The 26169-nt window shown below is 44.5% G+C and overlaps 5 protein-coding genes across 14 annotated transcripts; 4 read left to right on the top strand and 1 right to left on the bottom strand.

The window, feature by feature from the left end:
- The first annotated feature begins 2074 nt into the window (after positions 1-2074).
- Positions 2075-5880, top strand: LOC120456533 (cyclin-Y-like protein 1). Its single transcript, XM_039643411.1, has 3 exons — positions 2075-2144; positions 3314-4380; positions 4468-5880. Exons 2-3 carry the CDS (start codon positions 3561-3563, stop codon positions 4848-4850), a joined length of 1203 nt encoding a protein of 400 aa, XP_039499345.1. The 5' UTR covers positions 2075-2144; positions 3314-3560; the 3' UTR covers positions 4851-5880.
- Positions 5881-6526: 646 nt separating this feature from the next.
- Positions 6527-20551, top strand: LOC120445334 (gastrula zinc finger protein XlCGF57.1). Of its 10 annotated transcripts, none has more exons than XM_039626042.1 (8): positions 6529-6833; positions 9669-9781; positions 11936-12042; positions 12153-13455; positions 15469-15636; positions 16289-17029; positions 17717-17929; positions 18017-20551. In XM_039626042.1, the coding sequence occupies exons 4-8, from the start codon at positions 12387-12389 to the stop codon at positions 18631-18633; spliced, it is 2808 nt and encodes a 935-aa protein (XP_039481976.1). In that variant the 5' UTR covers positions 6529-6833; positions 9669-9781; positions 11936-12042; positions 12153-12386; the 3' UTR covers positions 18634-20551. The 10 variants fall into 10 exon arrangements, with proteins under 10 accessions (XP_039482059.1, XP_039482138.1, XP_039481976.1 ...); XM_039625962.2 differs by having other exon boundaries at positions 12153-13539; positions 16292-17029; XM_039625710.1 differs by having other exon boundaries at positions 12153-13539.
- Positions 20552-21552: 1001 nt separating this feature from the next.
- LOC120458785 lies at positions 21553-23263 on the top strand. Its single transcript, XM_039646565.2, has 2 exons — positions 21553-21719; positions 21795-23263. Exons 1-2 carry the CDS (start codon positions 21698-21700, stop codon positions 23096-23098), a joined length of 1326 nt encoding a protein of 441 aa, XP_039502499.1. The 5' UTR covers positions 21553-21697; the 3' UTR covers positions 23099-23263.
- Positions 23264-23346: 83 nt separating this feature from the next.
- On the top strand, positions 23347-24722 carry LOC120458419 (tetraspanin-12). Its single transcript, XM_039646056.2, has 3 exons — positions 23347-24196; positions 24372-24479; positions 24536-24722. Exons 1-3 carry the CDS (start codon positions 23450-23452, stop codon positions 24653-24655), a joined length of 975 nt encoding a protein of 324 aa, XP_039501990.1. The 5' UTR covers positions 23347-23449; the 3' UTR covers positions 24656-24722.
- A 113-nt stretch (positions 24723-24835) lies between these two features.
- On the bottom strand, positions 24836-25988 carry LOC120458421. The gene is made up of 6 exons (XM_039646058.1): positions 25869-25988; positions 25754-25810; positions 25632-25676; positions 25541-25573; positions 25426-25482; positions 24836-25359 (listed from the first exon to the last, which is right to left on the bottom strand). Coding segments are annotated over exons 1-6 (639 nt in total). The 5' UTR covers positions 25871-25988; the 3' UTR covers positions 24836-24914.
- Between the last annotated feature and the right edge of the window lie 181 nt (positions 25989-26169).

Raw genomic sequence — 26169 nt, 5'->3', positions numbered from 1 at the left:
TCTAGATATTAAGTACCTAACTAAAAGCTAAACCAAAAAATACCTGACAACTAGCTATACGACTTGTATATACTCTCCACCAAACCAACCCCAACCCCTAACCGACTTTTACCTAAAAAAAAAAGAAACCAAACGAAAGCGAGGATTTCGAAAACTTTCCACTCTACAAATGCACATAGCTACCTATACGATGGGATATATAATATTTATTGTTAAGGATATAATAGTCACGTTTCTACAAAACATATTTATTTTTATACGTGAGCGCGGGACAAAAGTGAGAGGAGAAAGTGGAGGAGAAAGTGAAGATGGGCTTGTCGCAGGAGGTTTTTGATTTTCTTTCGTTTCGGTTTTTCTTTTCCTTAATCAACTTGAAATGTTTTCAAACGTTTTTCAAAATGTCTGATAGCGGGACCATTCTTTTAAGATTTACCACTGCTCTTTACCAATTGTGAGCAGAGGGCGAAAAGCGGCGGAAATGTGGGAAAATTGAGGTGGAAAACAGTCGAGGGTCAAAGGGCAGTGGTAAAAGTGCTTAGCAGTAAGGTACCAAATTATCAGCTGAAATTGGGATCATAGCTTTATTAAGGTAGTCGATAAATGTACGAAAAATCGTGGTGCAGATGCAGATGCAGATGTGTATAGCGGATGTCTACTAGTAGCCATATAGCCATAGCCACAAATTAATGACAAACATTAATCTACTCCTAGGCCACCCATTAATGGGATAAATATAGCGCCAGAATACCAAACACCGAATACCGAATACCGAATACCTATTATGCGGACCGTAAATATTATTGAACAAACAGTGTGTGTTAGTGTATATCAAACTCGAACGCTCAAAGCGATGCGCATATACATAAATCGTATATATCGTATATATCTCTCAAAAATCTGTACAAAGTCCTGATTAAAATAGCGTTAGGCTGCAGACCTTCAAAAGAAACTGAAAAAAAAGTTGTTATTTATCTCTGTTGAAAATGAGAAAGCCATGAAAATGAGTAACACTACTAATCGATATATACATATATGAGGTTTACGATTCAATGTTATTAGCAAAACGTAGTCTAGTAGTATCATTAACACACATAGACATATTGCTATATTATATAGTTCCGGCCGATGTGGAAACTTGTTATCGAGAAACTTAGCTGATGGAACAATATGAAATACACACTTGCATACGGTAAATAAGTTGAAAGCAATCATTACATTTAATAATAATAATATAAACTACTTAACTATAAAGCCCCCAATAAAAATATGAAAAATACATTTTGTGTAAATACAACTTGCACAGGATGCAAAAAGATGTAGTATACTAGCGAACGCACTCTAACTAAAGGGAATAAAGTAGCCATCCCACACCAAAAACAAAAACTAAAACCAAAAACAAAACCGAAATCGCATATTACTGAGATCTGTAAATAACTTTGGTTCATCTGTTCATTTCTAGCCCAGTTATTGATATATCGTATAAGCAAACTAATTGTGTACTTTACAAGTTTTCTCAAAACAAAAGCCTACTAATGAAACGTTTTTAATTTTCCTACTATGTTAAACTCAACATATAATATGCATAAACTAACGGCGATGGTCTAAAATTTGCAAACAAATATTTGAGATAAAGGGTATATGGCTGAGATGTATGCTTATTACGAAATACTTTCAAGTAAATTATAATAACACCATATGACTTTTAATATACTAATAAAAATTCTTATTAAACCTAACCGTCGAGGATCTTTTCTTACGGAAAACTTTTAATAACAGGATTAATTTATTATTTAATTGAAAGCCCGCGCTTGTATTTGAATTCAATGTTGCCACCTGGTCAAAACTGTGACATCGATAAATACAGCTTCATCACCTATCGGCTTGTTGAATATGCCCTCTTGGTTTTCATATTTATGTTATTATAATGCAAATCGTAAATGTTTATATACTTAAAGGTCTAATTTGTCATTTTTTAAAATAATTGTTTACGAGATATGCCATGTTTTTAAAACATTTGTTTGGTATCTTTTTTTCCAACAATCGCCACTAAGCCGGATGGTAATTTCTTGCTAACCATCAACGGCCACACTGGCACTGATACTTATCGATATTTATAAAATACGATACATTTCATTTTCGAGCAGGTAATTAAACAAAAAACGCGAGTAAAACACCAAAGATGTGTGAAAAGTGTTGGCTCAACTGCTCGCCCAACTGGCGGCCAACGCTCCAACCGTGTGATAGCCACCAAATTTGCCCAATCTCGGCATAATTCCCATTTGGTGGCCATTCGTGGGTGTTTCTCCGGGCAGAGGCCGAGCAGCGCAGCCGGCGTCGACAGCGGCGCCAGCGTTCATTCATTCATTCACTTCAATGATTAATGTGCGGGGAAAAACGCTCGAAGTGATTTGAGTAGTGATACGAAACGGCAATCGGGGAACTGGGCCATCAGTAGTTGTCCACCCGGTGACAAATCATCCAGAATTCCCGGTGTTCCACGCCGTAAACAAAGTCACAAGCTTCGCTGCCGCCCCGCCCCTCCCGAAAATGGGGAAAAAGAAGAAAAAGTCGTGCTCCCCACGCAGAAAATCAGAAAACCAGAAAATCAGAAAACAGCGAAAATAAAGCAAAGACCTCGCCAAATTAGGCAACTTGCAGCCCAGTGTCGTGTCGCGGGCTAATTAACTTTTCGCACAACAATCTGGCCGGCCTTTAAGCCAAAGCGATTCCCCGCCTGTAAACAGAGCAAATAATCGGTAGATAGTAAGATTAGCACAGCCTGCAGGTCGAATGCTCGAATACCCTGCCTTTCTACAGCCTTTCTAAACTCCACTGCAGTCGTTTGTGCATGGAATCTTTTGGCTTCGTCATGTGACTTGTTTCACGCCACTATCTTTTAAAACAACAAAGTTTTTATCATATCTACAGCTGCCTTTCCCCTCAATTTATATGATACTATATGTGCAGAAGTTCATCATCAAACATCAAACTTTAAAATCAATCAAATACATAGTCAGTTTGCGCTGTAATCAACCTCTTATTTTGATCTCAGTTCTCTATAAAGTAGTTTGGTTTAGATGCTATCACTTAGATCATATAAAATATCAGTTGGCACTCGAATGTATTATAAACAATAGTTTCAGTGCCAAATCAGGTAGCATACAGAATGGGAAAAGTGGCAAACCTCCTCTGAAACCGAATAGCACCCAGCCGAGAAGGGCAGTGCAATTAATAATGGGTTATGGGATGAGAACAGATTTGCAGATAAGATCGAATAGAAGCCGAGGCTAAGCGTTATCTCCATTCTTTGCAGCAAACGCTCGACGGGCAGCGGTAATTGTGGAGCGATAGAAACGCCAGCGCCATGCCCATAGACATAGACGCACGACGACCAAGTGCCAAAAGCGAGAACCGAGCGTGAGCGACTGCCAGGAGCAGGATCCGTATCCGGGGTCCATCCGCTAGTCAAGAGATCGAACGAGCGAGGGAGCGAGTGAGTGCCAAGCCAAGTTGCATTTAGTTTGAGCGCCCGACCAACCGACCCCATTCAAATCGGCGAAATGGGCAACAAGAACTCGTGCTGCGCGTACTCCAGTCCGCAGTCGGACCGCAAGTCCAAGGACATGCCGCCCGTCTTCGAGGAGCGCCACCAGCTGAGTCATCCGCCGCACACGTCGCAGCACCAGCTGGACGGCCACCATGGATCCGCGTCGACGGTGCACCTGCACCACCACCAACACGGCCACAATCAGCAGCACAACCAGCAGGGCGGCGGCGGTGACAACTATGAGAACCAGCAGAATCTGCAGCACATCTCCGAGCGAGAGGCGCTGGAGGGCGAGGAGGATCCCTCGGTGGATCCCACCGCAGCCACCATGTTCCTGGAACGATCAAAGGTGGAGAATGGCGGCATGACGCGCAAGCGGTCGCAGCAGCAGATTGCCCAACAGGCGGGCAGCGGCGGAGGAGGCGGTGGCAGTACGCCTGGCGGCAATAGTTGCGGCGGTGGTGGTGGCATGAAGAAGAGCTCCTCCTGCTCGACGATCTATCTGGACGACAGCACAGTGTCGCAGCCGAATCTTAAGAATACGGTCAAGTGCGTCTCGCTGGCCATTTACTATCACATCAAGAATCGGCAATCGGACCGGCGGCTGGACATCTTCGACGAGAAGCTGCATCCGCTGACCCACGACCAGGTGCCGGATAACTACGACACGCACAATCCGGAGCACAGGCAGATCTACAAGTTCGTGCGCACGCTCTTCAACGCCGCCCAGCTGACGGCCGAGTGTGCGATCATCACGCTAGTCTACCTGGAGCGGCTCCTCACCTACGCCGAGCTGGATGTGGGACCCTGCAACTGGAAGCGCATGGTGTTGGGTGAGTTTAAAAGAGTGCTGCGTACATCAGATGTTCAAATCAATAACATCTTGAATGCTTTTACTAATCTATACTAATCCTCGACAGGTGCCATTCTGCTCGCCTCGAAGGTGTGGGATGACCAGGCCGTTTGGAACGTGGATTACTGCCAGATACTCAAAGACATCACCGTGGAGGACATGAATGAGCTGGAGCGCCAGTTCCTCGAGCTGCTGCAGTTCAACATCAATGTGCCGTCCTCGGTGTACGCCAAATACTACTTCGACCTGCGCACGCTCGCCGAGGCCAACGAGCTCAACTTCCCCACAGAGCCGCTGTCCAAGGAGCGGGCCCAGAAGCTGGAGGCCATGTCGCGTGTGATGCAGGACAAGGTCACCGCCGAGGCCCTCAAGAACGGCATCAAGAAGTGGTCCTCCATGGACAACATCAGTCAGGGCGGGCCGCGACGTAGCGTGGCCATACTATCGTGATTTATATTAGCTTACTAAAACCGAACAACCAACAACCAGCAGCAATGAGCAATGAGTCAAGAGATCCATACTCTGTAGTCCCGTAGTCCGATCGAACGTTATTTGAGAACCGTAGCTCTCCGCTGAATCAGATTTAGATTCCGATTCAGATTCAGATACAGATACAGATTCATTTTGTAGGCCACCCGGTTGCGTAAACTTTTCGGGAGGCTTTTTAGCCAGCACACTCTAAAGGAACACCTAAATACGTGCAGAATCACAGTCTTATATATACACGAAAAGCGTTTTAACCACACGTCTCGAATTAAGGACCACTTTTTACATATACATGCGATCGATGTATGTTAGCGAAACTACCGATGCAGCCAAGGATTTGGATGATGATTTTAAACAGAGACACAGAAGTACTACAGCAACGCGTAACCAATTGCCAAACGAAAGATCCAGATCAGCAGATCCGAACAGAACAGTAGAGAATTGTTTGTACAAAAGGCTTAAAATTATAATATTGTATTTGACTTGGCCACCCAGCAGCTGGCATCCAATCAATTTAATCTCAACGGTTGGCCTCGGCCACGAAATCGTCATTTACTTAGCGTCCGCGCCCAAAACATTTCCCTGTACATTTGTTACGAATTTAATTTGTTTACTTTGCAACCATTTTCTTAATATCCCTACATGATTTCGTGTGATTCTTATAGTTTCCATTTAGCTTTATGCTATCAACGATATTCGGATATTCGGCTTCCCCGCGTCTTCAGGCTTCAGGCACAAAAGGATTTAGGGGGCGTGGCCTGCGGCAAGTTGATTAGTTGATTTGTTTTTTGGTTCTTAGCATTAGGAAAAGGAAAACAAACAAAATCCGAGCGAGAGTTGGAAGGAGCACAGCGCAATATTAACCCAAAAGATTTGTGAGTAAATTAATGTACTAGACATATAAGGATACGAATTATATGCGAAATGTATTTTATTTTGTAATTTATTTTACGATAAAGCTAAATAAAAGCAAATCAAAGAAATACACTTTCTATATCCTGGATTTTTTCTCCTTTATAATTATATTTATATTAAAGATTGCTCAGATCGAATTGGAAGATAGAACTGTGGCTATATTATATAGTCTTTCTATAAAATATAATGCATATAAAAATCGCTACTGATATCTTTACTTTATCTATGTAGATTTTTAAAATATTTTCCAAACATCATTGATTACATTATTCCAATCAAAAATAATGTCTCAAGAATTATTTGTAGTTTCTTGTAAAAAGTGTCGCATAATCCAAAGAGTGTATGTTTTTAATGAAACACTTCCCCCAAAATCTGCGTTAAAAATTGTGTAATTTTCGTGACATATTTCATTTATTACTAAAAATTATGAATGCTCAATTTGCATTTACGCAAAAGCACTTATTTCAAATTAAGTAATATCAAACCAAGTCTGTTAAATTACACTACAAGTTTCTTCAAATTTCCGCTGCTAATTAGTTTTATTATTTAATAAAAATTTTTAATAAATAAAAAACCTTAATTTCCAAAAGCTATCGGACGCAGTGCCATCTTTAGTTCGGTATTTTTGCGCGTATGGTATTTTTCAAGTTGCAATGAAAATTAAGAACGGTCACACTGCCGACGCTGGAGAACTATCGATTCCGGCTGGTCCCGATGCATCGCTGTCATATCGATACTTCTTCCAGCTCTATACACTGCTTCTCTCGCTCTTCCGCCCGCAACTAAAACTCTGGATCCGCGATAAATGTTAAGAAAATAAAGACACCGCTCTAATTAAATGGCCAACCACAAGTGTACAGTGCGCGCAATGCAGTTAGTGATCAGTGAAGAGTGATATCCGAGATCGGGGCACAAAGCCAAGATCGCGATTGAGCAATCCGGGAACGGCGTCTGTTGAAAAGGGACGCTGCTGCAACCAGAAAAAGGAGTGGTAGCTTGCTGGTCTATGGATAAAACTTTACTCTATCACTGGTGAGTGAAATTCGAATGTGCGATTCCCGCATTTATATTCCAATTGACCAAGCGGACCCGGTCGAATTTGTGTGCTTAACCGTTTTGCCGCCTTTTTGTGCCCAAGCCCCAAAAAAGCAGCACTACTGCGTGAGGGGGTCGGGGAAGGGTGAGGAGGAGACAGCGGCAGCGAATCGTTAATAAGAACAACGCAATCGCACGCACACACATACACACTCACATGCGGGTTCGAGCACGCATTGTATCTGTATCTTGCGGTGTCTCTCGTACTCGCTCTCGCTCTCTCGCTGCCTCCACACCTCTTGTCAGTGCTGCCAATTTGAATTCCTCCTAGCCAGTTTTTTTAACTGGAGTAAGTGCAGTAGTTGCTTGACTATTTTTGCTCTGATTAATAAATGTAGTTGAAGAAGTGTTTGGTAATAAAAAACTACTTTTAGGCGAAAAATTTAATATGTCATTATTATTGAAGTCATTATTGAGAAGCTTATTTAGTAAACTACAAACATTTAATAATCATTTTAATATTACTTGTAACAGCTACTTTAATATATTAAACCTTTGACCAATTAAAGGATGGCAACATAATTAAGATGATAGCTGATTATTAAACACCAGTAAATGAATCAGTCAACCTAGTTATAATACCACATTTAGTGAGTTAAATGAAAAAAAAAAACAAAAAAAAATAAAGTAGAGTCGCCCTATAGATACCCTCGCCAAAGCCAAACCGGCTGCACTGGCGCTCCCACTGGACTTTTGTGCTTTCGGCTGCCGCCCGAACGCGCCGCACGAAGAACTTTTACATCGGTCGCCTTTGCCTGCTCGCCTTCTGCTGCCTCCGCGTCTCATTCAGTTTTCAGTTTGCTTTGCTCTGTTCGCCGTTCACCACCGCCTCTCACCCGCGCGGCGTTTCGATTCTGATTGCCACTACTGTTGCACACACACACAAACACACATTCGCCGGAGAGTGTGCCCGCCACCACCACCGTTGCAATATCAAGTAAATTTTCATATACTGGCGTCATAAGAACGAACCGAACAACCTTTTTAAAGCTGGTAAAAACTGCAGTGTTGTACGAGGGGGGAAGCTGCTAGAGGGGTCGGGTCAGGAAGGGTTGTGAGGAGAGGGGAAAGTACCGGGGTTGATTGGAAACAATTGTGTTTATTTGTGAAATTCGCATGCAAAAAAGAATGCGAGAATTCTTAATCAAATGACTTTGCGGTCGACTTTGCTGCCAGTGTATTGGTGTTTGTAAGTGCGAGAGTATCTGTGTGTGCTTGTGTATGTGAGCTGCGCACATCCACAGCCACAAAGTTCCCATTAACGTCATCATCGTGTCATTCTTGCAAGTTGTAGAGAGGGAGAAGGGAGGCGCAGGGTTGCATTTTTTGAAATTTATTAACTATAGCACTTTAAGTGATCGGTAGCGCTCTCCGAATTGGCACTTTTTTCGCCGCCATATGTTAGAACGCAGCTCCCACTTCCGATTCCTTTGGCTTTTTCAATTGTGCCTAGATGTGTGCCTGAGTGTTTTGTTTAATAATTATGAAATGCACACTAATTGGCTGGAATGAAAATGTGACGGACGACTCTCCAACTCGATCCTCCTTCTCCTCCTCTCCCTCTCTCGCTTTTTTCCTTTTTCCCATTCGATTCGCAGCTCTCTCGTTCGAAATTTGAGCGACAGCCAAACAAAATTAAAAATAAAAAGCGGCAGCAGCGGCAATAATTATAACTATAACTCGAGTTTCGGATCTCGGCATATAGAATGTGAGCCAAAAGCCAAAACTTGTATCGACGCGCCGCCTGTACTCGCTTCTCTCTTTCCCTCTCTATCTCTCGCTCGCTCGTTAGCAGCTCTCTCAGCTTTCATTTTTCTGTCTCGCCTCCTCGCTTTATTTTGTACTTACGCTTTGCGATTCAATTCGTTTTTATTGGTTTTCCGCTTTAGGCGGCTGGGAATTGTACGTAGCGTCGTTCGTGCAAAACGTTGTTGTTGCTGGACCAGGGGGCTAAGGGGTGGCGTTGCCGTTGTCGTTCAATGAATAATGAGAGACAATGTAAGGCAAAGAGAGGGAGAGAGGCAGACAAGAGAGAGAGAAACGAGACGAGAATAACAAAAAAAAAATAATAAAAAAAAAAGCAAAGCCGTATACAAAAGTGCACGAAAAGCAGTGGGCAAGAAGGGAACAAAGAGCAGGCGGCATGGCAAGAAAGACACAAATTTTTTTTCCCCTGCTGGCAGCCAAAAGCAAAGCAGAGTGGGGAGAGGTAGAGAACGAGGAGAGGCCCCCCGTCTAGAATCTAGAAGAAAAGCAGAGAAGACTGGCTGGTCGCAGAGATGCACGCACATACAGCACTTCTAGATATAGATACAATTAATTTGATTTGTTAGCACCGAAACCGCACCGCACCGCTCGCTTCGAATTGGAATAGTTGGAAATGTAAAATTTGCAATACCCCCCAATTCCTATTCCCTTTCCAATTAGAGTTAGAATATTTTTGCTCTTCTTTCCACGCAGACGCAGCCTTAGTTTCGATGTGTTGGTTACTTTTGCATACATATGTATGTACATATACTTATATTGACTGCAAATAAATTTTCGCTTGATTTGCTTTCGCCCCCCGTCCGCTCTTTCCACACACGTATGCAAGTATGTAGGTATGTGTGTGGAAGTGGAACCAAAACTGAAACCGAAACTGGAAGCAAAGGGAAAAGGGGAAGACTGTACCGCGGGCCGTTTGAATATTTCGCGTAAACATAAACACCGCAAACAAACTGTTGCTCACTGGTTATTATTGTTGCCATGTCTCCCCTCTCGTTTCTCCTGCAGGTGGCCCGCCCCAAAAGAACCTCCGCATCCGTCTAAATATACCTTCAAGTCCGCTCCTGGCGAGCCTCCCCAGTAAAATCGGCGGAATCGGGCCAAGAAGAGAATCACATGAGGTAAGTGATTTCAATTGCCGCTGCTTTCACATCAAAATACAGGGTGACTTTACCCCTCACCACCCAAAGGGTTTATTCAACCCCATTTGATACGGATCATTAATATTTTTGGACCATATGGCTTAGTGTTTTTATATAAAACAGCGATTTTGAAATTAATAATCCCTTCCGTAACAAGTAACCTAATTCGCTGGAAAACAACTGCTAAAAGGGCAATCTCAGAGATACAAATGAAACTTGTAATGGTGTCGATTTTTTCTTGCTCCTTATATGCAGCTAGATACTACTTCGTCAACAGATGTGTTTTCCCGGATCATTTAAATGATATTTTAAGCAAGCTTGTCTTCCATATTACTTTCCTCATATAAACTTTTTAAACTATGTCATCGGTCTATTGTAGATCGATCCCAATAATTCTAGTACAATTAAAAGATGCCTGATAAATTCTATAATATGCATTAGTTTGCAGATTACCATAAGCTTTAAATGAGAATAATTGGATTACTGAATAATAAGAGAAAGATATCAAAGAACAACTTATGTAGTTATTATCTAAAAGTATCTTAAAAGTAATCTAAAAGTATCTTATTGTAAGTTAATTTAATTTGGTATTGTTGCCGGTAGTTACCTCAAAATTCTTTAGATCCGATGATGAAGTGCTAAGGTTTTTGACCTGCGTTTGTGGTTTGCACTCGATTAATTCGTTTTGTGGCGATGCTTGAGTTACAGTTACTTAATAGGGGGCGGGAGTCCACCCCCTTTTCAGATTGGGCCATTTGTCTTGTGCTCTGTGCTTGGCTTCATCAGCACTTTACATGCCCCAAACGAAACCCGCCCACTTTTTTGTTGTTTCTGTGTTTCTGCCCGGGCTGGGCCATTGCACACACTCACACATGTGCGTGCAGAAGACATACATATGCATTTGGAGATTTGCACACACACATCAATGAAACATTCCTACCTCACCACATTAAAAGTGGCGCCCTTTTTTAGTGTCCTTTCTCCTGCTCTGCGCTCTCCTCGATGTTTGCTGAATTATTTGCTCGAGAAAAACAAGAGAGTGTGAGAGAGCAATCAAGGGGGAGCTCCGCTCCGCTCCACACCTCTCCTCTCTCTCTCGTTACCATTTGCTTAGCATGTAAGCTGTAAGCTGTAACTGTAAAGCGCTTAGCGAAAAGGGGCGAAACCAGGACCTATGCAAACACTCCCCACCTCTCCCGCTCATGCGCGCGCTCTCCCTCTCTTCTATTTTGGAGCTCCCCTTGCTCTCCCCCCCCGTGCACTCTCTCATCCATCTTTAATTCGCAGCTCGGTTTTTCCTACACACGCACACACTTACGCGTTGTCTTTAATCGATTTGTACTTCTTGATATTTACATCAGCTCCCCCGGCACCTAACTCGTTTTGCTCTCCCCTCTGTCTCTCTCGTTGCGCTCTCACACTCTTCTGCTTGCATTCTCTGATTGGATATCTAAATCCTGGATCCTGCCCCTCCCTCGACTTAACAGCCTCAAATTCCAGCTCCACTCCCATTTTCGTGTCTCTTGTCATTCGTTTTGCTGCCTTTTGCCATTTACAATTTATATAAAGTTATTTCATTGTGCGCCCTCTTCTTCTTCCTCTTCCTTTTTGATGAAGACATACATACACATAGCTATATCAGTGCGTGTGTGTGTGAGTCCTGTGGTCCGCTAATGGGCAATTTATATCACTTTTAATGCCCAGCAGCGAAATCAATAAAACGAAGAGATAGCTGCCCAACATCTTTTTACATAAATTAGTCCTGGGTGATGATTGTTTACTTTAAGTGTGTGTGTGAGGGGGTTAGGCCTCAACTTTACTGGTGTGCAAATGCATACGTGCATATGACATTTGCATTGTCGCATATCTGTAATGTCCTTCGGCACTAAGGATGCTGTCAAAATACCACAAGACCAGCACCTTCACCACGACCATGTGGTAATCTTCGTCTGATCATTCTGCAAAATATGATATAAATAGTACTTTTGTAAAGTAGTTTTCAGCTTTGCGGGGCCAACGCCTAGGGTTATGCAGCATATATGTAACATCTTAGATACATCATATTCTCGCAGATGAAATACCCATTTTTCTCAACCAATAGATTTGATTCCAATAATTTTCATCCATTTGCAGGTGAACAATACAGATTGGTTGTGCGCCAATTACACATTCACATGGATAAACTGTAGCAGCCACACCATCAGCCCCACAGGATCCAGAGCAACAGCAGCAATTTCATGGTAATTGTCCCCCGTCAGCGTCGATAAGAAAGACTTCGAAAAATACCTGAGCAGCCAGAGATTAAGTGACACCACCTCCACCTTCCACTTGCATTTTTTGTTTGTTGTAGCCACGCTCAGCGAAAGCAGTCGACAGCAGCAACAACAGCAATATGTAGGCGCTCCTCAGCAGCAACACATGAAATACAACAACCAAGAACAGCAGCAACAACAACAACAACAACTACTACTCCCAACAACAACCAATAACTCCCATAAACAACACAACAACAAGAACATCATTAGGATATTAAAAAACAGGGAACGAGCAACGCCACAACGATCGCCCGGATCTGGACACAAGAATGCAGCACGTGAGCGCTGCCAGCTCGGTGCCATCAGTAGTAACTCCTGTTGTGACCACTGGTGGGACAACGATCACTTTGGGCGGACCACCACCGCTCCCTAAATCCGAGCACAAAGAGGATGGCAAGCCGCCGCACGGCATCGAAATGTACAAGGTGAACATTGAGGACATTTCGCAGCTCTTCACGTACCACGAGGTCTTTGGCAAAATCCACGGCGATGTGGTCAATCATCAATTAGCAGCGGCCCACGGGGGCCAGTTGCCACCACCTCCTCCGCTTCCGCCGCAGGTCACTAGCCATGCGGCAAGTGCAGCGGCAGCCGCAGCAGCGGCGTCCACGAATAATGCTGCCGTTGCAGCGGTAATGGCATCAGCGAATGCAGCAGCGGCCGCGGCAGCAGCTGCATCGGCGGGGGGAGGACTACCGCCGGCCACCAGCGGCAATGGGGGCCAGCAGGTGACGGTGACGACGACCAGCAGCTCGACTAGCAGCGGCGGGAGCACCACCAGTGGGGGCACCACGACCACGGCGGGTGAGTTGCTTATGCCTAAAATGGAGGGCGGCATTCATGGCGTGGACGGCAGCGGCAATGGCGGCAATGGTGGCGGGCAAAACGTGGCGCTGGCGCCAGACGGTACGCCCATTGCGACGGGGACGCACGTCTGCGACATCTGCGGCAAGATGTTCCAGTTCCGGTACCAGCTGATCGTGCACCGGCGCTACCACAGCGAACGGAAGCCGTTCATGTGCCAGGTGTGCGGCCAGGGGTTCACCACGTCGCAGGATTTGACGCGCCACGGCAAGATCCACATTGGCGGGCCCATGTTCACCTGCATCGTGTGCTTCAATGTGTTCGCGAACAATACGAGCCTGGAGCGGCACATGAAACGGCACTCGACGGACAAACCGTTCGCCTGCACCATTTGCCAAAAGACCTTTGCCCGCAAAGAGCACCTGGACAATCACTTCCGCTCGCACACGGGCGAAACGCCCTTCCGTTGCCAGTACTGCGCCAAGACGTTCACGCGCAAGGAGCACATGGTCAACCATGTGCGCAAACACACGGGTGAGACGCCACATCGTTGCGATATTTGTAAGAAGTCCTTTACGCGCAAGGAACACTATGTTAACCACTACATGTGGCACACTGGTGAGTGTGATTGATTGGTGGGGGCGGACAATGCGAGCGGCGAGCGCCAAAACAAAAAGACAGATCAGATTCTCTCAGAACTAAATACCAAAAAAAAAAAATAAAAAAAAAACCCAGACCAACTCCAGTCAGACCAAATTCTATCCATAGAGTACAAGAACAACAACAGCCATCACCACATCACACCAACCAACCAAACCAACCAAGAACCAAATCAAAAATTCAACCAACCAACCAAACCAATCAAAAAGAATTGACAAAAAGCACCGCAAAAAATTTATATAAACTTCATCGTGCGTCCTACGTCTTCTTCCACCCACTCTCTCATACACTTCTATCTCGCTCATCGCTTGTGCTTCTTCTACCCGCCAACTCCCACAGCCCCGCCCACTGTACTCACACAGAGAGAAAAAACATAAACTCAAAATGGTTATATTCATTTGGTACCTTTCCTGACCAAACCTCTCACTTATCTGAAAACCTGCTTAGAAAGTGCAAAAATCCAAATCCAAATTTCATTTCGTTCAAAAACATCTTACAAATGTTTTCCAAATTCCTAGATATATACTCACACTAGAACCGCATGAATTCCTTTTTTTCATCATTTTTTAAAGGATATAACATTCTAAGGATAGTATTGCAAATCAGTTTCAAACAATACGGCACTCAAGCTATTGTTTGTGGATCTGAATAACTTTGGTATAGATATTGTTCTGATTTTTTTTCTCTGTGTCAACTAACGCTTCAAGCAAGCGATTCTCCAGAGAATTGGAGAACGCTCCTTGCCTAATCCCGCTACAAAATTAAAAGAAAACACGCTCACTCGCTCATACCGCTCCATTTCCCCCCAGCCATGATCTCTGCATCACACATCCCCAGCTTCACCAAGTCTAAATCATGCTCACATGCACCACCAATCCAAACACTTCATCCAGTGCTCGCTCCACTCCATCACTCCAAGTCCAAGTCCAATCCTTCACTCCCGATTCGATTCGATATTTAATGCCTGTGCAACTTTGTCTACGCTCTCTCTGCTGTCGAACAGGGTGTCCAAAGCAAAGAAAAGTCAAGAAAGTAAAGAAAAGAAAAGAAAAGCTAAGAAAAGTTCGTTGTTGCTGCTTGTCGATTGCCAACGTCTCTGTGTAACTGCGACATTTAACACTCGATCACACGAAAGCAATTGGATCACACACAACACATGAAACACACACTCACACATCCCAGCTCATAATCTGCATAATATCTGCTATGTAGGCAGGCCTACCTTAACTTTAGCTCTTTGGCGATACTTTCTTCTGGAACCCCACGTTCCGCACAAAAACGTTAAAAACGAAAAACAAATACGAAAACCAAAAAAAAAGAACAGCATCCTGAGGACCAGCAATGAGTAGAAGCAGAGTTGACAGGCACACACAAAACAAAACAAAACACACACATCCAATGAACATCCACACCACATACAATCCACACCACATCTGACACCACCACGCCCACGTCCATATGCCCGAGCCAGCAGCCTCCGTTCGCTTCGTTCGTTCGAAACCACAACAACGCAAGCCACGGCCAGTTTCACACCAAACAGAAAAAAAAAACGAAGAAAAGATTTTAATACGAAAGAAAAAACCCACCCACCCACGCAGCCACAACTAAACCACTAAACTATCAAAAGAAAATAATGTAAAGACTAAGCGGTGCGCGAGGTTGGGTCGGGGGATCTGAAATTTTGTTTTTTCTCCGATTCGCCAACATTTCTCCAATGAGCTTCCGCAAAGATCCTCGTGGAGAAATGGCCGCTGATTCGAGTTAAGCGAGAAAAAAGAAAATGCTTGCGCTATCGAATGCGATTTTGTCTTGTCGAACGAGATCAAACGCCATTCCCTATATACAACAATTCCGTTCTGTTCTGCTACCCCTTTCCCACAAATCCAGGTCAAACGCCGCACCAGTGCGATGTCTGCGGCAAGAAATACACGCGCAAGGAGCACCTAGCCAACCATATGCGATCCCACACCAACGAGACGCCGTTCCGTTGCGAGATCTGCGGCAAGAGCTTTAGCCGCAAGGAGCACTTCACCAATCACATACTTTGGCATACAGGTAAAGAGACAAAACGAATCGTAAGCCCGCTTCCTGTTCTGTTCCTCGTTCCCGGGCGAATCCCACCCACCACTCCGCCCGGCCTCCAGCTACAGTCCACGACACATACACAGACACTTGGCGGCGCAGCGATAACGAACTCTCGCTAGGATTGGGGTAAAAGCTAGTTGCACTCCACTGGTCTTCGTGGAACAAATACTTTTCCATATTTACTAAACATGCATTTTAAATAGGCAAACTATTCCGAATTCTTTCAGAGATTAATGTAGGTTTAGATCTGAATGCAATAATATGTTTTCATAGCCATTTACAGCCTAGATTTGCAAATTTTGTTGCACTGTACAAAAACATGTTTTGATAAGACTTAACTTAGAGGTCATTAAATCTTTAAATCATTTTGTCAATATATAGATCTAGTTGTGAATGGGCCTCAAGGTTCAGATCTATGGTTTGTTTTGTAACGATTGTAACGCAGCCATTTCCCCCGTCGCTAGAGGAGATTCAATACAAAAACCAATCCGCGCCAGGTGTCCAGTGATCCGCAACCTGCCAGCCCAAACCATGACCGCCCCCTTGTTCCATGGCGATGATTACTAATCTCTAAACATTTTCTCGTCCCATTCGCGCGACACACACACATTTGCCACGCAAGCAGGCGAGACGCCGCACCGGTGCGACTTCTGCTCCAAGACGTTTACGCGCAAGGAGCACTTGCTTAACCACGTGCGCCAGCACACGGGAGAGTCGCCACACCGCTGCTCCTACTGCATGAAGACGTTCACGCGCAAGGAGCACCTGGTCAACCACATACGCCAGCACACGGGTGAGACACCGTTCAAGTGCACGTACTGCACGAAAGCGTTCACGCGCAAAGATCACATGGTTAATCATGTACGGCAACATACAGGCGAGTCGCCGCACAAGTGCACGTACTGCACTAAGACGTTTACGCGCAAGGAGCACCTGACGAACCATGTGCGCCAGCACACGGGCGACTCCCCGCACCGCTGCTCCTACTGCAAGAAGACCTTTACGCGGAAGGAGCACCTGACGAACCATGTGCGCCTCCACACGGGCGACTCGCCGCACAAGTGCGAGTATTGCCAGAAGACGTTTACGCGGAAGGAGCACCTCAACAATCACATGCGCCAGCATTCGAGCGACAATCCGCATTGCTGCAACGTTTGCAACAAGCCGTTTACGCGCAAGGAGCACCTGATCAACCACATGTCCCGGTGCCACACCGGTGACCGGCCCTTCACCTGCGAGACGTGCGGCAAATCGTTCCCGCTCAAGGGCAATCTGCTCTTCCATCAGCGCAGCCATACCAAGGGCCAGGAGATGGAGCGACCATTCGCCTGCGAGAAGTGCCCCAAGAACTTCATCTGCAAAGGTGAGTGAGCGAGCTCTATGATTGTTGCTGTGCGTTGCATGCATCCAGTGGAGGCACGCGTGGCGTGGCGTCAGCATAGTGTCCCAGCCCCAGCTCCAGCTACAGTCATAATCCAAAAACCTTAATCCCAATCCTTTCCTCCAGTTGCTGCTGTGGGGATTGCTTTCACAGCCTTCAAATGTCGTTTTCGGGGCTCATGTCCAGTCAAAAACCAAATCAAAAATCTTTTTTTTTTAATGTTTAGTTAAAAGACTAAAATACTAATGCCATAAAAAAATATTGTGATGTTATTTTAAAAATATTTGTAGCCTTTATAATTGGCCAGCTAAGAAAAACAATTTAAAAATAGTATATCAACTCATAGGAAAGGAATTTGTTTATGTTTCTAATAATATTCTATGATTTACATATTGTGCTCTAAACTTTTCGATAAATAATTCAAATAAGTACGTTTTTAGATCAGTGCTAAAATGGTTGATTTAAAAATCTATTAGATTTCTTATAGCAATATTAAAGATTTCGGTTTCTTGGCAACACGTAAGATGACCAGACATTAACCACTTAAGACTAATTTGCATGCCGACAACGACTGTGAGAGCAAGCCCCCAAAACTTACCTGAACCGTTTTCGAAATTCAAGATCCCCGACGATCAGATCTTCATGTCGCTTCCATTGTCCGTTTCGCAGGTCACTTGGTCTCGCACATGCGCTCCCATTCGGGTGAGAAACCACACGCGTGCACACTGTGCAGCAAGGCGTTCGTCGAGCGCGGCAATTTGAAGCGCCACATGAAGATGAATCACCCGGATGCTATGATGCCGCCACCACCCGTGCATCCGCATCCGCAAATACCGGCTGGTGTGCTGACGCAAGTCAAGCAGGAAGTGAAACCGATCATAAGTGAGTCGGCAAACACGACTGAGCTAGCGCAAGCGAGTCTCCCCGTGCCCAAGTCGCCCAACTTAACCGGTCCTCCTACCGTTTCAGTTCCCCATCACTCGGCGACCACCACGATGCACACCATCCAGCAGATCACGGCGGGAGCGGCGGGCGCAGGAGGTGCGGTCCAGTTAACTCCGGGTCTGGTGCCTCTGGTTACCTCCACGCTCATCTCGCATAATGCGGCTGCCCAACAGCAGTCGCAGAAGCAGCAAGCAGCCGCTGCAGCAGCTGCACAGCAACAGGCCGCAGCCGCCGCTGCTGCCCAACAGCAAGCAGCCCAGCAACAGGCGGCTGCTGCACATCAGCAGCATCAACAACAAGTGGCCGCCCAACATCAACAGCAGGCTGCAGTGGCTGCTCATCAGCAGCAGCAACAGCAGTTGCAGCAGCAGCAACAACTGCTTCAGTTGTCCATCCAACAGGCGGCTCACCATCACCAGCAGGAGCAGCATCGTCAACAGCAGCAACAGCAACACCAGCAGCAACAACAGCAGCAGCATCACCAGCAGCAACAGCAGGGTCATCCCCAGGCCCCGCCACCACAGCAGCAACAGCAGCCGCCGCCCATCGCCTTGATCAGTGACCCAAGTGCTCTGGCACGCGCCGCCATCCAGCTGCAGCATCTGCCTGCGAACGTAGAACAGCACCCGGTTGTTTACTAACAGTAGCCCCTCCTGCACGGCTACACTCCCACCACAGCTCACTCCAGCAGCACGACCAGCACTTCAATTGCTGCCACTGCGTCGTCGCAAGCGGCGTGGTGAAGGCAAGCGTGCCACCAGTGAGCCAGTGCTAGTGAGCCGAGCTGACGCGACTTCTCTAAATAGGACACACACCATAACAAGCGCACCCCATATAAGCAGCTAGTTGTATGTACAATAGTTTTAGCAGCGCGCTGGTTACGCTGATCTGTGGCCCCAAGCGGAATCGTGGTATGCAGGGTTTCTAGGGTGTGACGATTTTTACAGCAAGCGTGGGTAGTAAAAATTTACTTTTGGGACGAAATGGTACAGTTTTGCCGTTCAAATGTCCTGGCTTCTAAAACCCGATATCCAAGTGATTTTCATTAAATATTTCGTTGGCAACTATTCTAATCAAACAATTTGAAAATCAAGTCACCCTAGGAACTCATTGAGCTACTCGGCAATCGCAATCAAGCTAAACACTTCTCAACTAGTCTGCCGCCGACAGCTTTAACGTGCAATACGAATCATCTCATAGTTTGTTCTTGGTATCTCTCTTTTTGTGTATCTTTAATGCTTAGGCGCTTAGCGTCTAATTTTGTTCACGTGTTTTCTACATTTTTGAAATGTGTGCCAGGCGGCGCGTGATTTTGTTTGGGTCGATCGATTTGGTTTTGTGTGATATCCAGTTGTTCCTAAGCTGCGCTCAGTGAAACCAACGGACACAAGAACCAATCCGACTCAGCCAATTTTCTCGCTAGACACTTTAAGAAAGGGGTTTTTGTTGCCGTAACCAGCAAAAGCGCACCATCTTGTATTTTTATTGTGTTTTGACTAAGTTATGATTATATCCATATGGAGCGACATTCATAGAAAGCATCCTCATCATACATAAACATATGCAGATATGCATAGGCATAAAATTATAATATATACTTATAGTTTGTAAATAACACGCAACAAGACCCTTGGAAATCTATCGAAAATTGTTATCACAATTGTATTATTTTTGCATTTTCCAAGGAGGATCATTGATAACGAGCAAACGCGCGAAAACTTTCACATATATTGGCCAAGTGTAGTCCTTAACCCAGTTTACAATATATCAAGCCCTGAAAGAGTGGGGCTGTGATGATTACGAGATATATATTATTATATGACAGCGGAAACAGCAGCAGCATAACGGCAGACCCAACTAACGAGATAATGAAAGGGGATTAAACAAACAAGTTATTATATTTAATGTTAGTTGAACTACTAAAAGTAATAATTGAAAGCGCGGATCGGAGAAGTGGAGAAGCGAGATCCCGCATGGGAAAGCGAGTAGTTTTTAGTTGGGCGCGTCGCCCAATCATTATGATTACAATTACAATTACGATTATGATATATGAATACTAAACCTATAACAACAAGTTATTACCCCACTATTAAAGTTAACAAGCAACAACAACAACCCATACATATACATATATACGACTAGGCACAACTCTAAAATTAATTATAACCCTTAACTGTGCTTGTGTTGAAAACAACAAACATTAAGAACAAGTTAGAACCGTAACGAAATAAAATAAAATGAAACAATTAACGAGAAAGCCCCAAGCGCCACAAGCAACAACATATCTGCTTTAAATTTTACAACAAAAACAAAATGAAATCTAAAAAAAAAATATTAAACACGAGTCAAAGTTTAATAATTTAGTAAGAAAACACACAATACACAGACAAACTGACAGACACACGACCCACACATTATGCTTCCTTTTAAATGCAACATTTTATGCATTTAATTATCAACAATTAAATGCTTAAAATACAATTTTAATTTAATTTAACAAACTGTAACTGTACACGAATAAACGGAAAATGTAAAACTGTTTGTTTCACCATTTAAAGACACAACTTGGTTTTATTTAACTTAATTTAATTTATTCACGATCATCGCAGCAAAGTGCACATTTTAAATACACTTTGAATGCAGGGAACAATTGAAAATTGTAAAAAAAAATTATCATTGATTGATATGCATGTATTTTGCTTTCACACTGAAAATTCTCGTTTTCCAAGTTGCAAACAGACTATCACACCTCTATGATTATGTAGTTGAGTATCCGTGTTAGTTTTGGGTGTTTTTGGATTTTTGGTGATGTGTATAGAGCGCAGTATATAGAATGCATATAGAGATATATATTATTGTACGATTATTGACTAATATATAACGGATATGTGTGTGTAGTACGTGAAGGGCAAGTTTAAGGAGAACATTCACTTGTGTTGCAATATTAATGAACAAACGTAATATTTTACTTGTAAGTTGCGTAGTGCAAGCCGTGAGAATAGAGGTAACTTTCTCCACCACACACTCACTGATCGACAGACACACACCCATTAACCTTAATGATAAACCGCTGGGATGGCGCTGAAAATGTTTCCTAGGAGAAATGAACAGAAGCTGAAGAAAACGCTTGGAACGCCCCAATTAACGTAAACATTAAAAGCAACAAACAGTAACAATACTAAATAGAAACAATAATGTACTATAAATCAGATACAATACAACACTATATATACCTAAAATATATATGCCTATACGACAGAAATTGGACAACAAATGAAATATATATATATATATATAGTATATATTGTACAAGTTACGAGTAAAATGTAATTAAAATTTATGAAGTAGTAAGCACTAAACAAAACAAATAAATGAGCAGCAAAAACGCGCAGCATAAGCATAAAACCCGATTTTACAAGAAACCTTTTAAATACATTTTTCAGCTGGTATCTGGGCTTAAAACTAGGTATATGTATATCCATTTTAGTTCATGTAGAGGATAATACGATATTTGAGCTACTTTGAAAACTATCGTTTTGTTTTCCCATCTCCAGAAGGATAAGTCAGTTAGGTAGCGCAAATTCCGCCCGATTTGCCTGGAAACCCACCCCTAAATGACCTTCGCACTAGGTAGCATGGGACTGACCGTGGCAACGGCTGGAACTCGTTAGTATTCCAAGCACCACGATCGAGAACAGACCGCAGATGACGTCCGCAAGCGATACAGGTAAGGAATTGGCCAAAAACAAAAAAAAACCTATAACCTTGAGCGCATTCAGATAATCGTCCTTCAACTTTTTAGAACCCACTGCAGCATCGCTGCTCCAGCTGAATGACGATGTCCTGGCTTTGATCATCCGCCAGCTGAACGTTTACCAGCAGTTCCAGATCGGCAGGTTGAACAGGCGACTGGAGAGCATAGTGCAGATGCTCTGGAGGACCCGGGTTCGCAACGTTGTCCTGCAGGACGAGATGTTCGGTCGCTCGGGAACCAATTCCCGACAGTTTGTGGCTTTCATCCTGGCCCTGGCTCCGCACATGCAGCGCCTGAGCTGCCAGCAGTTGGATGTCCGAAGACTGCGGCTGCTTAGTAGCCACACCCTGGAGAGGATTCACTCCTTGGAGTGGTTGGGCAATGCACATAGACGGGGACGCGTTCGCTTCGTGGACGAGGATGTGCGACTGCTGCACCGGGTATTTCCAAATCTAAAGAGCCTCAAACTCAGAGGCTGTCAAATCACCGGGAAGTACCTGTGCGACCTGGAACACCTGACCGATCTCCGCCTGGACGATTGTCAGTTTCTGGAGTCGCAGCACTTTAGGGATATCTTCCGCCAGCTGAGACTGCGCAAATTTGATATAATGGAGGACTGTGACGAGGTGAACTGCTGTGATCTTGCGGATCTGCAGCTGTGTCCCACTTTGGAGCATATCAAGATTGCGGATTATCACCTGTGCATGGAGTCGGATATTACGCAGCAACTACTGCGATTGCCACACCTGCGGAAGCTGTCGATTTATTCCAAGAACTTCGTCTTCGATGTGCTATCAAGGATAGCTCGTCCCACAAGTCCTCCCGGTGCAGTCCGACTAATTGAGGCCTTTCGTTTCAGTGGAGTTTTGCACGATTATGGGCGCTTCTTTAGGGAGCTGGGTAATCTCAGGCAGTTGACGCGACTGGAGCTGCATGGCCAGCCGGAGGAGGAGGACGCCGATCAGCTGCAGTGCCTGGAGGATCAGATGCTGCGGCAACTCGCCAGTCAACTGCGTGAGCTAACCGAACTTCATTTGTGTGGCTATCAGCTGGAGAGTCCTTTGGGTCTGCTGGAATTCGTGATCAATTGTCGACAGCTGAGAGTCCTCGACATCACCAGATCCCGGTGCCATGGAGAGTCCTTCGTCTGGAGCTGCATTGCCATTTTGGCCAAGCAAAGGTGGCGCAGTCGTCCCCTTGAGCTGTGGATCCGGCATAGCGATATCAATCCCGAAATAGTTCAAAGTCCGCGATGCCTGGACAACATTAAGGTGATAAAGGTTGATGCCAAACAGATCGGACCCAACATGGACTACACGTCAGGCGTCCTCAAGTTTAGCTTTGTACGGTGACCCACTGTCCCATGAAGACTACCAATTGTTCGCAGCGTGCTATTCTGGGATATGCTCCAACTGATCGGGCTCCAAATAAGAAAGTTTTAAACTGAAATATAATTAAGTTTATACATTTATCAATTGCATACCAAATAAAAAGGCGTTTTTACATATTACTTAAAAGTACGCATTTTTAGTTTAAATATCTTTGGTCATTAATAAGATGGTTTACTTAGGTACAAGTTTTAAACTTTAAAATTCAAACATCCGAGTCCATGCCATCAGCGTCAATCCAAATGAAATTCGAGTTCAGAGCTAAAACCTCGTCGACAAGGCAAACTTTGTACCGATGCCCACGAGGATGACCAAATGCGCCAGCCCTTCCGCCGAGCCTCCATCTACCTCCACCTGCTGCTAATAACCGAGGCCGTGATCGGACTGCTGATCCTGGTGGTGACCGCCTACTACCACGCCGTGCTCACCGGCTATCTATCGGAGATCGAGTGCCGCCTGATCTACGGCTATCTGTTTGGGATCTACGTGTTTGGGGCTCAGCTAGTGGTGACCTTCCTCTGCAGCATTGTCATGTGGCGGCGAATTTGGAGGCGACGTTGCACGCCCAACATTCGCCTCCTGCTATCCGTGTGGGCCTTCTACTCCTGCGTAATCATTGCCTCCGGTTTCGGGTGCGTTTGGAACCTTTACCGAGGTGTCGATGTCCTCGAGAATGCGGCGGACACCTCGCTGACCCGGGGCATCGACATGTACTATACGTGTCCCGAGTGGAAACTCCTGTGGGACGGCCTGCAGTGGCACAAGGAGTGCTGCGGGGTGCATGGCTACAAGGACTGGATGAACGCGGAGTGGATGCCGCGTCGGGAGAATAACTGCTCGTCGATGGTCCTGGCACCCTTCGCCTGCTGCAAGCGCTCCTGCGACAGCTGCTTTAACAACTTCCTCCCGGGTGAGGGGCAGTCCATCAGTAGCCGGCAGCCTTTTCCCGCTCTCACCGTGGACTCCATCAATGCAAACGGATGCTTGCCGGTGTTCGTTAGTGCGGTGTGGAACTCCTTTTACATCCTGCTGGCCCTATGGGTCCTGGCCCTTAAGTTCCTGGTAAGTAATTGGTAATTGATAATGGAAAGTGGAGAACCCGACGGAAAAGTTATATAAAGCATAATTGGGGTTATCTTCATAAAAAGATTAAAAGTATATCTATTTGTCTGATAAATTCATATGCATCAGGCATATTTTAAGCTAAGACCTCCTAAGCTAACAATCCTTTTTCCAGATCGTGCTTTGCTGTATGACCAAGTTCATAGTCCACCGGCAGAATGAGGGAGATGGCTGCGATAATGTGGGACTCACGGACGAGGATGGACATCCCTTGGTCGTGGTGGTGGGTTAAGAATTCTTATAATTTTTCGATAGGACCTAAATCCGTAAATTCCCCAGAAATATCCCTGCAACGTGCGCTGTGTGACGATTGCCGAGGATGATCTGGTTTCTGACAACGTTCCCGATGTTAACTATTGCAATTGCACCGAATTGGATGACGAACAGTGTGGATACTAATTTTGTTTAATTTTACTTTTATATTTTATATTAATTTAATTAAATTAACGGATTTGGGTTAACTATATTTACTTAGTTTTCCTATTCTGTAACATTGTGAATGAGATGGCATTATAAAGTTTTACTGTTTGGGAGAAAGTTTTCTACCATACTAGGTAGTAAAATTATAAAACTAAATCGTTAGTAACCAATTCCATTTTATAGCTTTATAAATTGTTTCTCTTTTACATGGATTTTGTAAACATAGAAGTTGCAAGGATTACTTGCGCATCTTCTTAGATTCCTTCAAAGTCTGGGTCACCATGCGAGCGATCCGTTTGCGCAACTCCAGGAATGGCTTCAAGCAGACGCGCTGCTCGACGAGGCCAACAGAAACACGGTGGAAGAACTCGGTGACATCCACGGGCTTGGCCAGCTGACCTGGTGATACCGGGGCGGTATCATCCGAAGCTTCGGGAGCAGTGTTGATGCTACGGACGTACGGTGCCCAACTGCCCCTACTGCGTCTGGAAACGCGAGCTCCAATAGTTTCCGATGGAGCATAGTTGGCGCGAGAGAAGATGAGACGCTTGCGCACTCCCAAGCAGTGGGACTGCGAAGTCTCTGGCTTCAGAAGATCTATTTTAGGTGATGTGGAGTTTTCCGATGCATTTCTGGGTACCTCGGTAATTTCGGTAACCTTCAAGGGATTGAAAGGACGTCTCCTGTGAAGAAACCGGAATGAATGAAAATAGGTTCTTCATGTATGATATTACGTATATATAACATACGGTGCGCCCGCCTCATAGGTGACATATGGGGACCAGTCCGCGCCATCCAAATCCATTCTAAAAGTTGATAAATGGGTGAGAAATTAATTTGCCTAAAAACTGCGTAACTACCCACTCATCTTCGTTGTCGTCATCCTGTTCGCTTTCCCTAGTTATAAAGTGAGTTGTTAATAATTGATCAAAACTTAAGAGATCTTGAGACTTACAAAGAGGACTCGTTTGTATTCCCGTCACTTTCTGCAGCACTCTTCCTATTTACATACATACAAAGAAAAAATATATGTGTACATATGTATGTGCATTAAAACCAAAATTAAGGAAGTCTTACAAAGCGCCTTGGGATTCATCATCATCGCCCACAATGTGAGGAACCTTTGGTAGGGACCTGCAATGAAACACCTTTTAATATGTTATCTATTATCAACTGCCTTGATTTTAATTACATTTTTCACAAATTTTTAACGTCTAGCTCCTGCAAAATGACAATGTGGAAAGCCTTGCGAACAGTGTGTCCACTCCCAGAAATGTTTAGTAAGCACTTTAGTGTTGACTAATGTAAAGTTCTGGAACATAGATGTTAAATATGATATGTGTGATATATGTGTTAAATTGAGCTGAAATTATAAATACATGCTCTTGACATCTTATAATTTACCTTAAAGTGTCGATACTGATCCATTTCCCTTTCAATTGCAGCAAATCGTAAAAAGTTGTAATTCCTAGAGAAAGCAGAAACAGTGTTAA

This window comes from Drosophila santomea, chromosome 2L (assembly GCF_016746245.2).
Source record: "Drosophila santomea strain STO CAGO 1482 chromosome 2L, Prin_Dsan_1.1, whole genome shotgun sequence".
In the NCBI taxonomy this organism is placed as follows: domain Eukaryota; kingdom Metazoa; phylum Arthropoda; class Insecta; order Diptera; family Drosophilidae; genus Drosophila; species Drosophila santomea.
This window is presented reverse-complemented; position numbering and strand designations above follow the sequence as displayed.

Excerpts from the sequence above, each read along its gene's own strand:
- LOC120456533 (XM_039643411.1), top strand. The coding sequence starts at position 3,561 with ATGGGCAACAAGAACTCGTGCTGCGCGTACTCCAGTCCGCAGTCGGAC. Across the intron at positions 4,381-4,467 it reads CTGGAAGCGCATGGTGTTGG|GTGCCATTCTGCTCGCCTCG; the intron begins GTGAGTTTAAAA and ends AATCCTCGACAG.
- LOC120445334 (XM_039625886.1), top strand. The coding sequence starts at position 12,387 with ATGCAGCACGTGAGCGCTGCCAGCTCGGTGCCATCAGTAGTAACTCCT. Across the intron at positions 13,540-15,468 it reads CCACTACATGTGGCACACTG|GTCAAACGCCGCACCAGTGC; the intron begins GTGAGTGTGATT and ends CCACAAATCCAG. Across the intron at positions 17,930-18,016 it reads GGAAGTGAAACCGATCATAA|TTCCCCATCACTCGGCGACC; the intron begins GTGAGTCGGCAA and ends CTACCGTTTCAG.
- LOC120458785 (XM_039646565.2), top strand. The coding sequence starts at position 21,698 with ATGACGTCCGCAAGCGATACAG. Across the intron at positions 21,720-21,794 it reads GACGTCCGCAAGCGATACAG|AACCCACTGCAGCATCGCTG; the intron begins GTAAGGAATTGG and ends TCAACTTTTTAG.
- LOC120458419 (XM_039646056.2), top strand. The coding sequence starts at position 23,450 with ATGCGCCAGCCCTTCCGCCGAGCCTCCATCTACCTCCACCTGCTGCTA. Across the intron at positions 24,197-24,371 it reads TCCTGGCCCTTAAGTTCCTG|ATCGTGCTTTGCTGTATGAC; the intron begins GTAAGTAATTGG and ends TCCTTTTTCCAG. Across the intron at positions 24,480-24,535 it reads GACATCCCTTGGTCGTGGTG|AAATATCCCTGCAACGTGCG; the intron begins GTGGGTTAAGAA and ends TAAATTCCCCAG.
- LOC120458421 (XM_039646058.1), bottom strand. Across the intron at positions 25,574-25,631 it reads AATACAAACGAGTCCTCTTT|GGAAAGCGAACAGGATGACG; the intron begins GTAAGTCTCAAG and ends CTTTATAACTAG. Across the intron at positions 25,483-25,540 it reads GATGACGACAACGAAGATGA|AATGGATTTGGATGGCGCGG; the intron begins GTGGGTAGTTAC and ends ATCAACTTTTAG.